This window comes from Carassius gibelio, chromosome B9 (genome assembly GCF_023724105.1).
Source record: "Carassius gibelio isolate Cgi1373 ecotype wild population from Czech Republic chromosome B9, carGib1.2-hapl.c, whole genome shotgun sequence".
Lineage (NCBI taxonomy): Eukaryota > Metazoa > Chordata > Actinopteri > Cypriniformes > Cyprinidae > Carassius > Carassius gibelio.
In genome coordinates, this window is record NC_068404.1 from 5,740,621 (window position 1) to 5,755,303 (window position 14,683).

General features: G+C 35.0%; 2 protein-coding genes and 1 long non-coding RNA gene across 3 annotated transcripts; 1 reads left to right on the forward strand and 2 right to left on the reverse strand.

Annotated features, from left to right (window-relative positions):
- Window positions 1-3,920: 3,920 nt before the first annotated feature.
- Window positions 3,921-6,565, reverse strand: si:dkey-11f4.20 (uncharacterized). Its single transcript, XM_052564781.1, has 6 exons — window positions 6,413-6,565; window positions 5,704-5,991; window positions 5,304-5,552; window positions 5,119-5,193; window positions 4,701-4,844; window positions 3,921-4,526 (listed from the first exon to the last, which is right to left on the reverse strand). Exons 1-6 carry the CDS (start codon window positions 6,468-6,470, stop codon window positions 4,369-4,371), a joined length of 972 nt encoding a protein of 323 aa, XP_052420741.1. The 5' UTR covers window positions 6,471-6,565; the 3' UTR covers window positions 3,921-4,368.
- A 118-nt stretch (window positions 6,566-6,683) lies between these two features.
- On the forward strand, window positions 6,684-8,104 carry LOC127964560 (uncharacterized). The gene is made up of 2 exons (XR_008155074.1): window positions 6,684-6,827; window positions 7,946-8,104. It is a non-coding gene; the product is annotated as an uncharacterized LOC127964560 (long non-coding RNA).
- Window positions 7,116-10,436, reverse strand: LOC127964558 (hepatocyte cell adhesion molecule-like). Its single transcript, XM_052564782.1, has 5 exons — window positions 10,171-10,436; window positions 9,400-9,687; window positions 8,741-8,989; window positions 7,917-8,066; window positions 7,116-7,696 (listed from the first exon to the last, which is right to left on the reverse strand). The coding sequence occupies exons 1-5, from the start codon at window positions 10,346-10,348 to the stop codon at window positions 7,608-7,610; spliced, it is 954 nt and encodes a 317-aa protein (XP_052420742.1). The 5' UTR covers window positions 10,349-10,436; the 3' UTR covers window positions 7,116-7,607.
- Window positions 10,437-14,683: the final 4,247 nt, after the last annotated feature.

The following is a 14,683-nucleotide window of genomic DNA, read 5'->3' on the forward strand; positions in this document are numbered from 1 at the left end:
TGTTAGCCATGGTTTGTTTTGGATGATGTTTTTTTTTCCTCACGGTAATGTCACAAAAAACGAACATTTCACCCCCCCTTTAAGGTCAGTGTACCTTTTGGTAAGTCAAGTCGATGTATGTGCTACTATTTTTACTTGTTGATGCAGACCATATGGTTGTTGGCTCAGGACCTCAGTGACACTGCAGTGACTTCCTGTGGCACACACGCATACACAGCATGACCATAAACCCAAAATTCGTTAAAGTACAGTCACACTCCTTTTTCACAGTCCTCCGGACCTTCGTTGAGAACAGCTCCTCCCAGTATTAATGCTTTCAGGACAAACACGACACACCCTACAGACATGCCTATAACAAAAGACCAGTTAGCAGGCTCTGTGCTGGATTTACTGTACGTCACAACCCAGATCACCATACTGTACGCAAACATGAATACTGCTGTGACAGTGACTAATGACAGTGGGCTGTCAATCAAACTCATAATGATCTTAAGCTTAGGAAATTGACCACGTGTTACTCATTTCAAACCTAAATACTAATACTATCTGCACTTAGTCATGCTATTCCTGTCAGTACATAACAGAATAGACAGAGTAGAGAAGAACAGAACAGATCAGAGGAGAGTTATGTTTTTCGGCCTCATCTTCATATAATCTAAATGTGGGGATGGATAAGCTTGTTATTTTACAATGAAAGTGATATACTGATGTACTGATGTTATTGAGGAAAAAAGAGAGATAAGTAGAGAAACTATTGTATATCAAATGCAGTCTAAAGGTTTGTGAATCAAACGTAGATTGACCTAAAGCTCCCTCTAGTGCTAATAATCTCTATTTTTCTTGCAAGTGGAAGTAAAGCAGGAGAATCTGTGTTGTTTATAAACTCATAACTTAAGTAGCCTAGTTAGTTGTTAAACTACAGTAAAGCTAAGCTACTCTATAGCAGGAATTAACTTAAATTTAGCAGACGCTTTATTTTCTTTGTATTTGAAAATTATCAGAAAATAATTAAACAGTGCAACTGTGTTCCACATTGATAATAAGTAATAATAATACATGATAAATTAATAATAATAAAAAGAATAAATTAATAATGGTAACAGTAATACTTGTTAAGCACCAGATCATCATATTAGAATAATTTCTGAAGGGTCATGTGACACTGAAGACTGGAGTAATAGTGAAAATTCAGATTTGACATCACAGGAATAAATATAATTTTATGATATTTCTAATGCATCTCATTTTATTCATATAAATATTATGATTATTAAAACATTTAAAATCATTATATAATTAACATTAAAATATTATGTAGTATACACATACAATTTAATAAATTCTACCTCCGCTAATAGTGTAAACCTAATATGGAGCCCGATTACTTTCACATTTTTCTATGATTAAAGGTTATAATCAATTGCTTTTTGTTTTTAGATATAATAATCAACACCCAAAAAAAAAAAAAAAAGGAATTGTGAACGAGGTGTGGACACACTGAATGACTTGCTTGAAGTAAATGTAATTCTACCTCTCATTTTGTTTAATACCTCCCTATATGTAAAGTATGTAAGTTGATTATGGCCCCCCCAAACCACCAGGGGGCCCCCTTGCTCTCAGTCAAATCATGTAACGTGTCTGTAATAATAATAAATACATAAATAAATATACAAACATATACGTATACTTATATATATATATATATATATATATATATATATATATATATATATATATATATATATATATATATATATATAATTGTGAACATATTGAGCTGCAAAGAGACACAGACACAGAAGTAGAGGACACTGGTTTCAGGTGAGTGCTTAAATAGATAAATACACACAAAAAATATGTCGAAATATCACATTCATGAGTTTTCACTTAAAATGTAAAAAAAAAAAAAAAAATCAATTATGTCATAAGTGAACATAAACAAACATATTGGATGTGGATCAGTATGAATCTGTGCATTCAGTCTTAAAGTAACAGCAGCATACTAAACCTAAATGTTTATTATTTAAATGTCTTTGTCATGTAAAGTTACTCAAAAAGGAAAGAATACAAGAGAGTCATTCATTGCTTAACTAACTTTAATAAGAGTGAAGACTGGTATTTTTACATTTGATTAATTAACTGATAAGGGCCCCCTTACAAAATGTAGCTTAGGGACTGGAACTGAGAAATCTGTTTCATTGTTGTCTTTTCATGGTTGAAACACTGACTGAGTGGTTACATGAAACAAATATATGTTCATTCATGTTTATTTAATATTATAACTAAAAAGGAAGGGATGATTGTGTTCACTCGCTCTCTGCGCTGCTGTTTAAACTGAGGCACTTTCTGTCACGCCACACCAAAGAACTATCAAAACTACATCAATTGTTTGAATTTCCTGAATGAATTATACAGCATTTGAAGAATTAGACGTAGTCTCTTATTGAATGTATATACAAAACTAGAAGTCCAAGTCCAAGTTCATTGGAATTAACTTGAAACTTATAGTTTTATACATACTTTTGACAAGAAACAAAGTCAAACGTCTTCAAGATACATACACACGCACACACACACACACACACACACACACACACACATATATATGTGTGTGTTGTGTGTGTGTGAGTGTGTGTGTGTGTTCCACAAACTGCAGCAAAGTTGTTTAACCAACATGCTCCGATCTCAAATTAGTTAATTATTTTGCTCTTTAATAGTTTGTGCCCTGAGATGAAAATATATATTTGATGTTTTGTTTTTGAACACAACTAGATTGCGCGCTATAGATTGAGAGGGCACATTTGTGAGTTTCACTTTAGACACCATGAGCGAGGAAATCTAAATGAACACAGGTCAACACACGCGCATGTTTTAAACTCAGAAACACTTGCATAATATAAAGTGTGCTCAACTATCTAAGCTATTCTTACTATTATTAATACTTATATAGATTAAAAAAAAAGTTGAATCTTCAAACAAGAAACATACAAAACACTCATCAAATTGTATATTCATGAGATCGTTTTACTCATTTTGAAAGCGTGTGGAAATATGTTAACAGCACGTTCCATTTACTCTTCACAAGAGCATAACCAAGGTTATCTTGTGACTGCTGAGCTTCTCATGTGGAGCTCAGATGAGAAATTCAGTTATTCCCACTAAGGTAGGCAGACGCTAACACACATACCATCACAATCACACATCTAAAGCAAATGTCACAATAATGTTTCCCTTCACCACGTGTGAAACCTCAGGGCAACTCATGCTGTGGTTTAATTGGAAATGTTACCTTCTTATTTGAATGGTGTGAGTCACAATAAAAGACTTAAGTTCACAATTTTCATAAAGTGAGACCCAAATCTTTTCATGAATATATAATGGTCCTTTTAAATACCTTTGCTAACTTAAACTTAAATTTGTTCAGCTGTATGTTTCTTGATGCTTTTGAAAAGTAAGTGTGTAGTAAGTAAGATGGCATGTAACTAATGGACTGAGCAACTGTGTGTGAGAAAAATAAGCATTGTTTTGTGTTGTTTTTTATCTGGAGCACATCTTGCAACCACAATTTAGTAACATCAGTTAAAACAGGAAAAGTGCAAGTTCAAGTCAGTTGTGCTTGCATGTACAAAGGTGGTCTTGCAGAGACAAAAAGTCACGTAGAACAGCATATACTCGACGGAAGTGACCTAGATTCAGTGGAATCATTAGTATTTACAAAGGAATCGTTGAACTTAAGTTTAAGTTCAACATACATTGAACACATTTTTTTTTAATTATTATAATATAGGAGGTAAAAAACTTCATACAAACTCAAACATACAATAACAAACCAAAATTTTAATATAAGGTTTTCTTTTGATCCGGCTTAAAGATGACTTTACAATTATTATAAATTGTAAAACATAATACATACACTGCCATTCAAGATTATGCAATAATAGATTTTATTGAATGATTTTGTAACAAGTATCTTATGCTCATCAAAAATACAGTAAAGACAATAATATTGTGTCACATGATCCTTCAGAAATCACTCTGATATAATGATTTACTCTCCATTTTCATCAGTCAGTATTCAGTTATTTACAATGGCTCTTATCATTATCAATGTGGAATACAGTTTTGCTGCTTAATATTTTGTTGTGATACATTTATTATTTTAGCGTTGCTGAACAGAGACTCAAAATTATATTATTTTATTTTTTATTTTAATTTTTAAACTATTACATAATTTTTTCTCTAACTTTTGTGACCAATAGTGTAGGTTATAATAAATTCTATATACAAACAATGTTCCATTCCAGGGATTGGTCACCAGCATTGGTCTTGGTCTTGGTCTCAATGTCTCTGGAAGGCCAGGTTGTTCTCTTATGGGGGTCCCACACAAGAAGGACTTTGGGGGCTGGGTAAGGGTGGAAGAGGACGCTGGCTTTTAGAAGACCTCTGAGATGTGGTTTGCATGTACTGCTCATCAGGCGGATTTGTGTGATCTGGCATTAGAGCTGTAAGCCGGTACTCTTCTTCCTCTGCCCAACAGACAGATACAGGAGAATGAGAAATCACTGGTTTTAAATATTTTAACATTTCAGAATATTTAGACAGGATCTCTTTTTTTTATTATTATGATTAATTTTTAATTAATGTTTTAAGTCAGAATACAAAGACGATATGTTTCTGAATGTAGTTCACTGTAAGTGTACCTTTTGCCTTCCTCTTGTTTCGCCTGTACCAGCGGCAGACACAGACGAGGCAGATGATGAAGAGTATGAGGAAACTTCCTCCTCCTATCAGGATCACCAGCATCAACCACAGTTCCAAGCCTAGAAATGTATTCTCATAGTCACCTAAGGAAGGATAATAAAAGAAACATACAAACAAACAAACAAATAGAGTGAATTATCAACAATATCACGACCAGCATTTATACATTTATGAAAGATGAGTAAATTCTTGACATTGTTTCCAACATTCTGGGATTCAAAAACAAGATTTTGCTTTTTGCGTGAAGGTCAATCTAATATAAATGGATAATAAACATTAGTCAGCAGATCTTTGTTATTGTACATGTCACTAAAGGTTAATAAAAGGAGCTCCATGGTCGGAAACATGAGCAATTACCTTTTATATTTATATTTTCACTCTGGTTGTTTATTTCTCTTGTTTTGTCTTCATTGGCAGTTGTTGTGTGTAAATCTTTAAATGGGTTATAAAACATATTTTAAGAGTCCACGTTTTGCATAGACACCAATGTTGTTATGCATAAGAATATATACTGTATATCAAGTGATTCTGATATACTGGACCTGTGAAAGAGCAACTTGGCTTAACTACTTTTGCTGACTTCTTGCTTATCTGGTTACTGACTGTGCAGGAGAAAGTATCTCCAGGTTTGAGCTCAGATGAAGGGACATGTAAAAAGGCACCAGTCGCATTAGTCTCAATGCCATTTTTCATCCAGGACACAACCACCTCATCGATGTTCACTGCACTACAATTCAGATATACTCCTTTTTCGACACACTCAAAGACGACTGTAGGTTCAGGCACTGGCTCTGAAACGCACACAACAACAACAACAAGTCTTATTGCAGAAACACACTTGATCTTGTATGACTTTCTGGGGCAAACGGAGAGGAGAGAAATGAGATTTGACCAGAATGCATGTTTTGAATAGTAACAGGACACAAGCTGTACAGTACATACCCAGAACACAGAGCTGTTGCACGGTTTCTGTTATTAACTTTCCATCTGTATCAAAGATGATGCCCTTGTACTCTCCAGATTGATCTTTCTGTACGTTCTCCAGTATCAGAGATCCATCTTCACTAACATTGAGCTCGCTGTGCTTAACTTGTGAGCCTTTTCTTAAATAAACTCTATGTTTATTATGAGTCCATCTCAGTTCATTGTCCTTTTGCAATTTTGCATCATCAAATGAAATCAGAACTTTGCCACCCACAGCTTTGTAGATACATGAAGAGACACATTTACCTAAAAATAAAGTGGTATCAAAATTGTAAGCAAAAAAAATCAGAAACAGAGAGAAAATGTTGCTGTGTGTTTCGTATATATCAAGCACACAGTCACCTTGACCTTCATACTGCTTCCATTATTTGATTTAACACAATCGTGGGAAAAAAAGACAATCAATCTTACATATTGATACATATGACTGAGTAAATAAATGATTCACACGAAACCATCCAAAAACAAAAACATCCATAAAAAGTAAAATGTTTCTGTTACACATCTTTGATGACTGACAAAGTAGAATTGGACCAAAAACTATTAAAAATATTTCTTATGTGGTTTACTGATAATTAACTTGACAAGAAAATCTGATCAGACAAGTGACATTTAAGAAAATGTAAAGATAATAATAGGCCTATAATATAATTGAAAAACAACCTACCAGTGAAGAACATGAAGATTAAATTGATGAGGAGAGTTATGATCAGGTTTGGCATCATTTTCAGGCAGATTTCTGAGTGAGTTGTTCTGTTTTAAGATGTCAAGCTCACAGTGGCACAGTTTCCTGTTCGTTGCTTCTCTGAGTGTGTGGGGGGTGAGTGTCAGTAATTCAGTACTGTTCAAAGTTTTGGGTAGATTACATTTATACCAATTAATTTTTAATAACAATTAATTTGATTATTATAAAGATTGCCACATTTTTCATATTAGTTAAAAACTTAAAATAGTTTTTAAGATTTAATTTGTTGCGTTTTTCCTTTTAATTTGATAGGACATTGTAGAGAGTCAGGACGCTAAATGGGAGAGAGAAGAGGACGAGTCGAGAAAGATCCTTGACATATTCACACAATGGCGCTGTATGTCTGTTTTAATGTGTAAAGCTTTATGTGTTTTAATTGACATATTTTATTATGTATCTTCTTTGTTACTCCTAAATCTCGATATGAATAGTTTAGAAACATTAACATATGCTGATGATTAACTGAAGAAGTCAGATGGATGGTAAGGAGTGACCACATGTTTAGAGTGTCCTCTCGCCTCGGTCCTGAGATGTTGGGACTGACTCCAGCCCTAGAGGATGGATCGGATTGACCAAAGATAGCCATATTTCACATATTAACACAAATTGGTAACACAAATCAAGGCCAGTCCATTTATTTATTTAGCAACAGATAACATAACAGATATCATTGCACAATCTTTTTATACAAAAAGAAAAGTATTTTCACTGCATTTTCTGACAAGGTTAATAGCCTCAAATTAATTTTATCACCCACAATTAGGTTTCCAGGACTAGTTCAGTGGAAGATGAAGTGCTATTACTTTCTCAGTGCAATGCTGCTATCTGGAGGAGATGTGAAGAGAGGCAAAAGCTAAGAAATCATGCAATGCTTATGTTTAGTTTAAGCCACTCTGTATGTCACCACTAGTATTTATTACTAACAGACAGCAGATCAAATGTACAGGTCAGTGTGAAGCATAGAAAAATCCAGCAGGGTTAATGTTAATGCAGGGCAAATAATTCCATGTCCATAAGGAGCGCCAGATGAAAATCCAATGAAAAAAACCCTTTTTAAAAACTGTTAAAATGCAGAAAGTTTTCTGTTGAAGTTAGGGTTAGTTTAACCTATTTATAACTAGCCAAAAGAGGTTACTGGCTTTTGCTGGTCATCGGGCTGATTTAAGTGATATGGCATTAAAGAGACAAGCTGATGCTGTTCTTCCCCTGAACAAAAGAGAGAAACAGTGGAATGTAATTGGTTGTTGTAAATGAACAATTCGACAATATTCAGGCACTATAGTTGCAGTTGTGCTTCCTCTATTTTAATGTGTCATTGAGAAACACATCCACATGATTATCTCAGTCACACACAAAAGTAGATGTTTTCCAAGAGTGTATGAAAAATCAGTATTTGACAAATGTATTTGGAAATAGTTTACTGTACGTTTTGCTTTCCTCTTGTTTGGTCTGCAGCAGCAGGAGACACAGACGAGGCAGATGATGAAGAGGATGAGGAGGAAACCTCCTCCCCCTGTCAGGATCACCAGCGTCCACCATAAATCCAAGCCAAAGAGATATTTCTTCTCAGACTTATCTAAGAAAGGATACAAATAAAGTGAATTATCAACAATATCATGACCGGCATTCAATAATTTAATGAAATGCCAAATTATGCAAAAAAACGAATGATGAATTAATTTCAGTATATAACGTAAAAGATAGTTTAGATTGAGCCACTCGTTATCACAACATAAACACCTAAAACACCTGACCATCTGTTCGTCTAAGTTGAAGGTATATTATTGTGTGAGGAATGAGACTAATATGTAATTTTAGAGATGTTAAACACAGTGATGCAGGATATCTGATGGGACTACAGTCAGTTTTATGGTTTAGCATCATTATTCAAAAATATTGAAAACACTGTGTAATACAGTATGTGGTCACAATAATATTTTAACAATAATGATGGAATTATCTGTAATATGTGTATCTGATTTAATTTGAAAAAGGTTTAAGCTTAATAAAGGGAACTTGATGATGGATTTTTTCTCGGTGGCTGTTTTGTGGTGAAACATGGTCATAAGGAACTTTGTGAGGGAAATAGACAAAAACCATTCGTATTTTCATTTCCACTGTTGATGTTCACTACGTGTCTATTGGCATTTGATGCAAGTAGACCTTTAAACCTGGACCTTTCAAAATGAGTTTCACCGAAACCAGTATTGTCATGCAATATGTGTGTCAAGTGATTTTGATATACTGGACCTGTTTCAGAGCACTCTGGCTCAACGTTTTTTGCTGACTTCTTGCTTATCTGGTTTCTGAGTGTGCATGAGAAAGTATCTCCAGGTTTGAGCTCAGACGAACTGATGTGTAAAACAGCATGTGTCATGTTAGCCTTCTTGCCATTTTTCATCCAGGACACAACCACCTCGGTGACGTTCACTGCAGTACAATTCAGATTTACTCCGTTTTCCACACATTCAACCAAAACTATAGGTTCAGCCACTGGCTCTGAAACGCACACAACAACAGCAAGTCTTATTACAGGAACACACTTGGTCTTACAGAACAAATAAAGAGGAGATAAATGATATTTGTTTGAATAGTAACAGGACACAAGCTCCCCTTATGAAACAAAAATATATTGCAGTATATTGGAAAATATCATGTAATATATTAGGCATTTATTCTTATATATGTTCATTTTTTTTCCAATATATTGCAATATATTGAAAGTGGCAATCATTTGTATATTTTGCAATATATTATATATGTATCATTAATATATTGTTAAATGTATTCAAATATATAATATATAAGAAAATAAAAAGGGAAAATAATATATTACAATATATGCCAATATATTTTAAGAAATATATTGGTAAATATATTTTCCTTCCGTATGGGTCTACAGTACATACCCAGAACACAGAGCTCTTGCACGGTTTCTGTTATTAACTTTCCATCTGCATCATACATGATGCCCTTGTACTCTCCAGATTGATCTTTCTGTATGTTCTCCAGTATCAGAGATCCATCTTCATTAACGTTGAGCTTGTTGACCTTAATTTGTGAGCCTTTTCTTATATAAACTTTCTGTTTATTATGAGTCCATCTCAGGTCATTGTCCTCTTGTGATTTTGCACCATCGAATGAAAGCACAACTTTATCGCCTGCTGCTTTGTAGATACATGAAGAGACAAATTTACCTAAAGAAAAGTGGACCCAAAGTATCAGTAATACAGTTCAAAAATGTTCCTGTGTGTTACATTTCAAGCACACAGTACCCTTGACCTGTAAATATTGCTGACATGAGATTTATCACATTCGTGGAAAAAAGTAAAAATACTGTGAAATATTTAAACTGTTTTACATATCAATCCGACATGAGAAACATATAACTAAATTATTCATATGGAATATGAAATTAAATTAAATGTGAATAAGTTACTTGCAAGAAAACTAAATTGTTTTACAACAATCTGTATCTAAAATGCAGAAAATAAGTTTATGTTTCTGTTCCACAATGTTGAAGAATGATAAATTAAACTTAAATTCTATCTAAAGGCAAAAACCATGCACACAAATTTTAATGCAGGCTTTACTTATAACTCACTAAGAGGAAAATGTGCCTGTAATCAGACAATGCATTGCAGAAGACATTTAGGCTATAAAACTTAACAATAACTTACCAAGGGGGAACATGAAGATTAAACTGAAGAGAATTGATGTCAAGTTTAGCAGCATTTTCACTCGGGTCTCTGAGCTGCTCTGTTTTAAGATGACAAGCTCGAAGCTGTGTAAGTTCCTGTATGTGCATCTCTGTGAGTGTGTGGGGGTGAGAGAACATGATTTCACCAAGTCAAACATGTTCCTGAATTAACATCCGTGTTGGTCCTGGAACAACATTTCATCCAACCAATAAAATATGAAATATTTGAGAGGTTTACAGTTAATGTCAAATTTAGGCTTACAACAAGTATAAGGGGCTTCTACACCATTTTTATTCACCTATCATTTCCCTCTGGTTTTATGTATATATATATATATATATATATACAGTACAGACCAAAAGTTTGGAAACATTACTATTTTTAATGTTTTTGAAAGAAGTTTCTTCTGCTCATCAAGCCTGCATTTATTTGATCAAAAATACAGACAAAATGTAATATTGTGATATATTATTACAATTTAAAATAATTGTTTTTAAATTTTAATATACTTTAAAGTATCATTTATTTCTGTGACGCAAAGCTGAATTTTTAGGATCATTATCACATGATCCTTTAGAAATCATTCTAATATGATGATTCATTATCAAAGTTGGAAACAGTTCTGCTGCTTAATATTTTTTTCAGAACATGTGATACTTTTTTAGGATACTTTGATGAATAAAAAGTAAAAAAAAATAAAAAAAAAAAAAAAAAATTATATATATATATATATATATATATATATATATATATATATATTTAAAAAATAAGCTATGTTTTTAAAATATTAATATTTTGCAATAACAATATACACTACTGGTCAGTAATTTGGGGTTAGTAATTTTTTTTCTTTCTTCTTTTTAAATAAAATCAATACTTTTATTCAGCGAGGATGTGTTAAATTGATAAAAAGTGATAGTAAAGAAAATATATTAGTTTTTTCTGAATGCTTAAGCGCTAATCGTGATTCTTGTAGCACAATTTCTAAAATTATTAATATGTATAGCAAAACCACTCACTGAGTTTACAAAACTAAAAGCACAAACATTGCTTTGCACTCAGTTTGCAATTTTGTAACACACACTTTGCAAAACTGTAGGCACAATTCACTGCACAACACTCTTTTTGCAGAACTTAAAACACAACTCACTGATAACACTCAATTACCAAATTTCCAACACACTCCTAGCAAAATTATACACATGGCTATCATTAACACTATTTTGCTAACTCTCTGGCACACTTTCAAATGTGAAAACTGTTTTAAATAATTAGTTCACTTTGCAATCAGCCTAAGCACTATAAATAAGCCACAGGTAAGCTGTCTGTGTGGAGTACAATGGAAGGAGCAGTAAGAGTGAGAATCAGAGGAGGCCGAGCGTGAGGACGTGGAGGTGAAGAAGTTGGAGGAAGAGGAAGTCGAGGTGAAGAAGCGAGAGGGTTAGAGGAAGTTAGAGGAAGAAGACAAGGAGGAGCAAGAAGAGGAAAAGGAGGGGAAAGAGGAAGGGTAAGAAGAGAAATAGAAAAACTGATGACATCAGAGCTACAATAGTGGACCATGTCATCAACCATGGGATGACCCTGAGGGAAGCTGGCCAATGGGTTCAGCCTAATTTGAGCCGCTACACTGTGGCAAGCATCATTAGGACATTTCAAAATGAGAATCGGTAAGTACTTTGTAGCACTGCCATACTCTAATGAGAAACACAGCAGTACCATACATGCAAAAATACTGAAATTGTTACTTGCTAGACGTCCAGATGCTGGGGGGCAGAGGAAGAATGTTCACTCCAGAGCAAGAGACCGATATAGTGAACATGGTGATTGCCAATAATGCAATAAGACTGCGCGAAATACAGCAGCGCATTCCAAATATACACAGTGTACTGTAAGTCGTGTAAGTTTTGCGCTCCACTGAATAAGAAAGAAGCAAATTTACAGAGTTCCTTTCGAGAGAAACAAGGAACGTGTAAAGCAACTGCGATATGACTATGTGCAGGTAAGCTATAGTGTCATTGAGTCTGAATTTGGAAGTGCATACTGTAGTGCTGTGCATGGGCCTGATGTGTTGCATTTGTTTTGTCTTGTCCAGAGAGTGATGGAACTAGAAGCAGATGCCATGGGACATGAGCTACTTTTTGTAGATGAGGCCAGTTTTAACCTCAGTAAAACCAGGATACGTGGCAGGAACATTACTGGACACCGTGCCATCATCAATGTCCCAGGGCAACGTGGTGGTAACATAACCATGTGTGCAGCTATAAGCCAAAATGGTGTTGTTCACCATCATGCAACCATAGGCCCATACAACACTGAACACATTATTGTATTCCTGGACACCTTACATGACATGCTCACTGTTCAGAGACCAGAGCATACCCGATACGTCATCATATGGGACAATGTTAGTTTCCATGCTTTGGTCCGCAACTGGTTTACAGACCACCCATCCTTCATGGCACTCACTCAACCTCCCTCCATACTCTCCATTCTTAAATCCAATCAAGGAGTTCTTCTCTGCCTGGCGCTGGAAAGTGTACGACCGTCATCCTCATCAACAGGTAGCCCTTTTACAGGCATTGGAGGAGGCATGTGGAGATATTGTCCAGGCATCATGTCAGGCCTGGATACGGCATTCAAGGAGATATTTTCCCCGGTGCCTTGGACTGGAGGATATCACATGCGATGTGGACAAATTTTGTGGCCGGACCCAGAAAGACGACATGTAGGCTGATTGTCTTTTTTTTTTTTGTGTGTGTGTGTGAAATTACTATTTTTGTGTTCTGACTTTGTCTTGGTTTTGATGAGTGTGAATAAACACCAATACTTGAAGTTTGGATCCTTGTATGTTTACATGACACTATGACAAAAGTATGTCCTCAAATTGACATCTGTACACAGAGAAAGCAAAAGCCAGATGTGGTTTGTATTCATACCATCAGTGTGTAGTTGGCACATTGTCTGCTTAGTAGATGATGACTTGTGTTTACTGTTTGATACGAAAACAATTTTTACGAAGGTGTGAAGAGTTAATCTAGCGGTGTTCGCTTGTGCAAGAGAACTACAATGTTTTGATAAATGGGTGAAAGGTTCTCTTATTTGTGTGTAGAGTTTTGCAAAAATAACCAATAGTTACAAAAAAATGTGCTTAAGCAATCAGAAAAAGACTAAGTATTGTTACGTGCCACATGCACGCACATCGAGAGCGACACCAAAGTAAAGGGGTGCCGCCCAGAGTTCAATCTCCTGCTTCCACAAACACACCGGCACACAACCCAGAAGTCAAGAAAAGTGGTATTTATTTGTTTACATTGGGATGAGACTTGAGGAATAACTTAAGCTGAGAGGGCTTCAAATGGCCTAAACAAAAGGGAGTTTTCTAACCAAGTTTTAAGTCCTCTTCCCTGGAATTAAACAATAAATAAAATACAAATCCTTACCTCCCTTCCTGACCATTAAACAGGAGAAAACTATAAAGGAAATAAAAAAAGGCCTAAAAACCTCTCTCACAGGTTATTTTAAACAAATAATGGTTCGTTTGCCAATACAATTACCGGCCTAATACCACTACCAGTTCTAACTCCTCACCAGGAGTTTTACATGAACTGGGACACAGCACAGCTCTCTCAGGGTTAACACAACACCGTTCTTTTAAGCAGCAGTCGTCCACACACGATCTACACCAAGGAAGCAGGAGGGTGAGCTCGACAAGCATCTTCTTCTTTGTTTCGTTTAATGGCGGGTGGCAACCAGCATTATGGTGCATTACCGCCACCTACTAAGTTGGAGTGTGGGCCAGAGTTTTCCTTCCCTTGAGTAAAAAATAAATACATCTAATAATAGTACTAATAAAAATACTAAAATATTTCTTGCCCCTAAATTCTATTTATCAATCCAGTTTCTCTCAAATAACAGAATAACTTCCCTACTTCAATATGAAACACATTTTTTAAAGTTAATTCTTCCTGATCAAACTTTCTACGTTCCTCCCTTAATACTTCCCGCTCTCGATAGAATTTTTGACAGTGAAGAATTACATGCTCGACTGACTCCTCTATTTGGCAGTGTTCACACAATCCTGAAGGGTGCTTATTAAGTGCAAAGTTTTATTAAGCCTAGTATGTCCTACTCTTAACCTTGTCAAAATGTTCTCCTCTTTATTGTTTCTTCTGGCTATCCTTCCTGTACCCACATTTTTCTGTAATATATAGAGATGTCGCCCTGTGTTTCCTGTATCCCAACAGTTCTGCCACTCCTTAATGATGTTTCGTTTAATTATTCCTTTTGCTTCAGACTTTCTGAGTGGAACGTACAAGACCTCCTCCTGCATCAGCGCCTGTTTTGCTAATGTATCCACATCTTCATTTCCTTTAATCCCTCTGTGTGCCGGAATCCACATAAATGTTACCTGAATGTTCATATTTTTAATTCTGTACAATATTTCATAGATCTCATTTACTATATCTTGTCTGCTGTTAGATGTAAATGACTG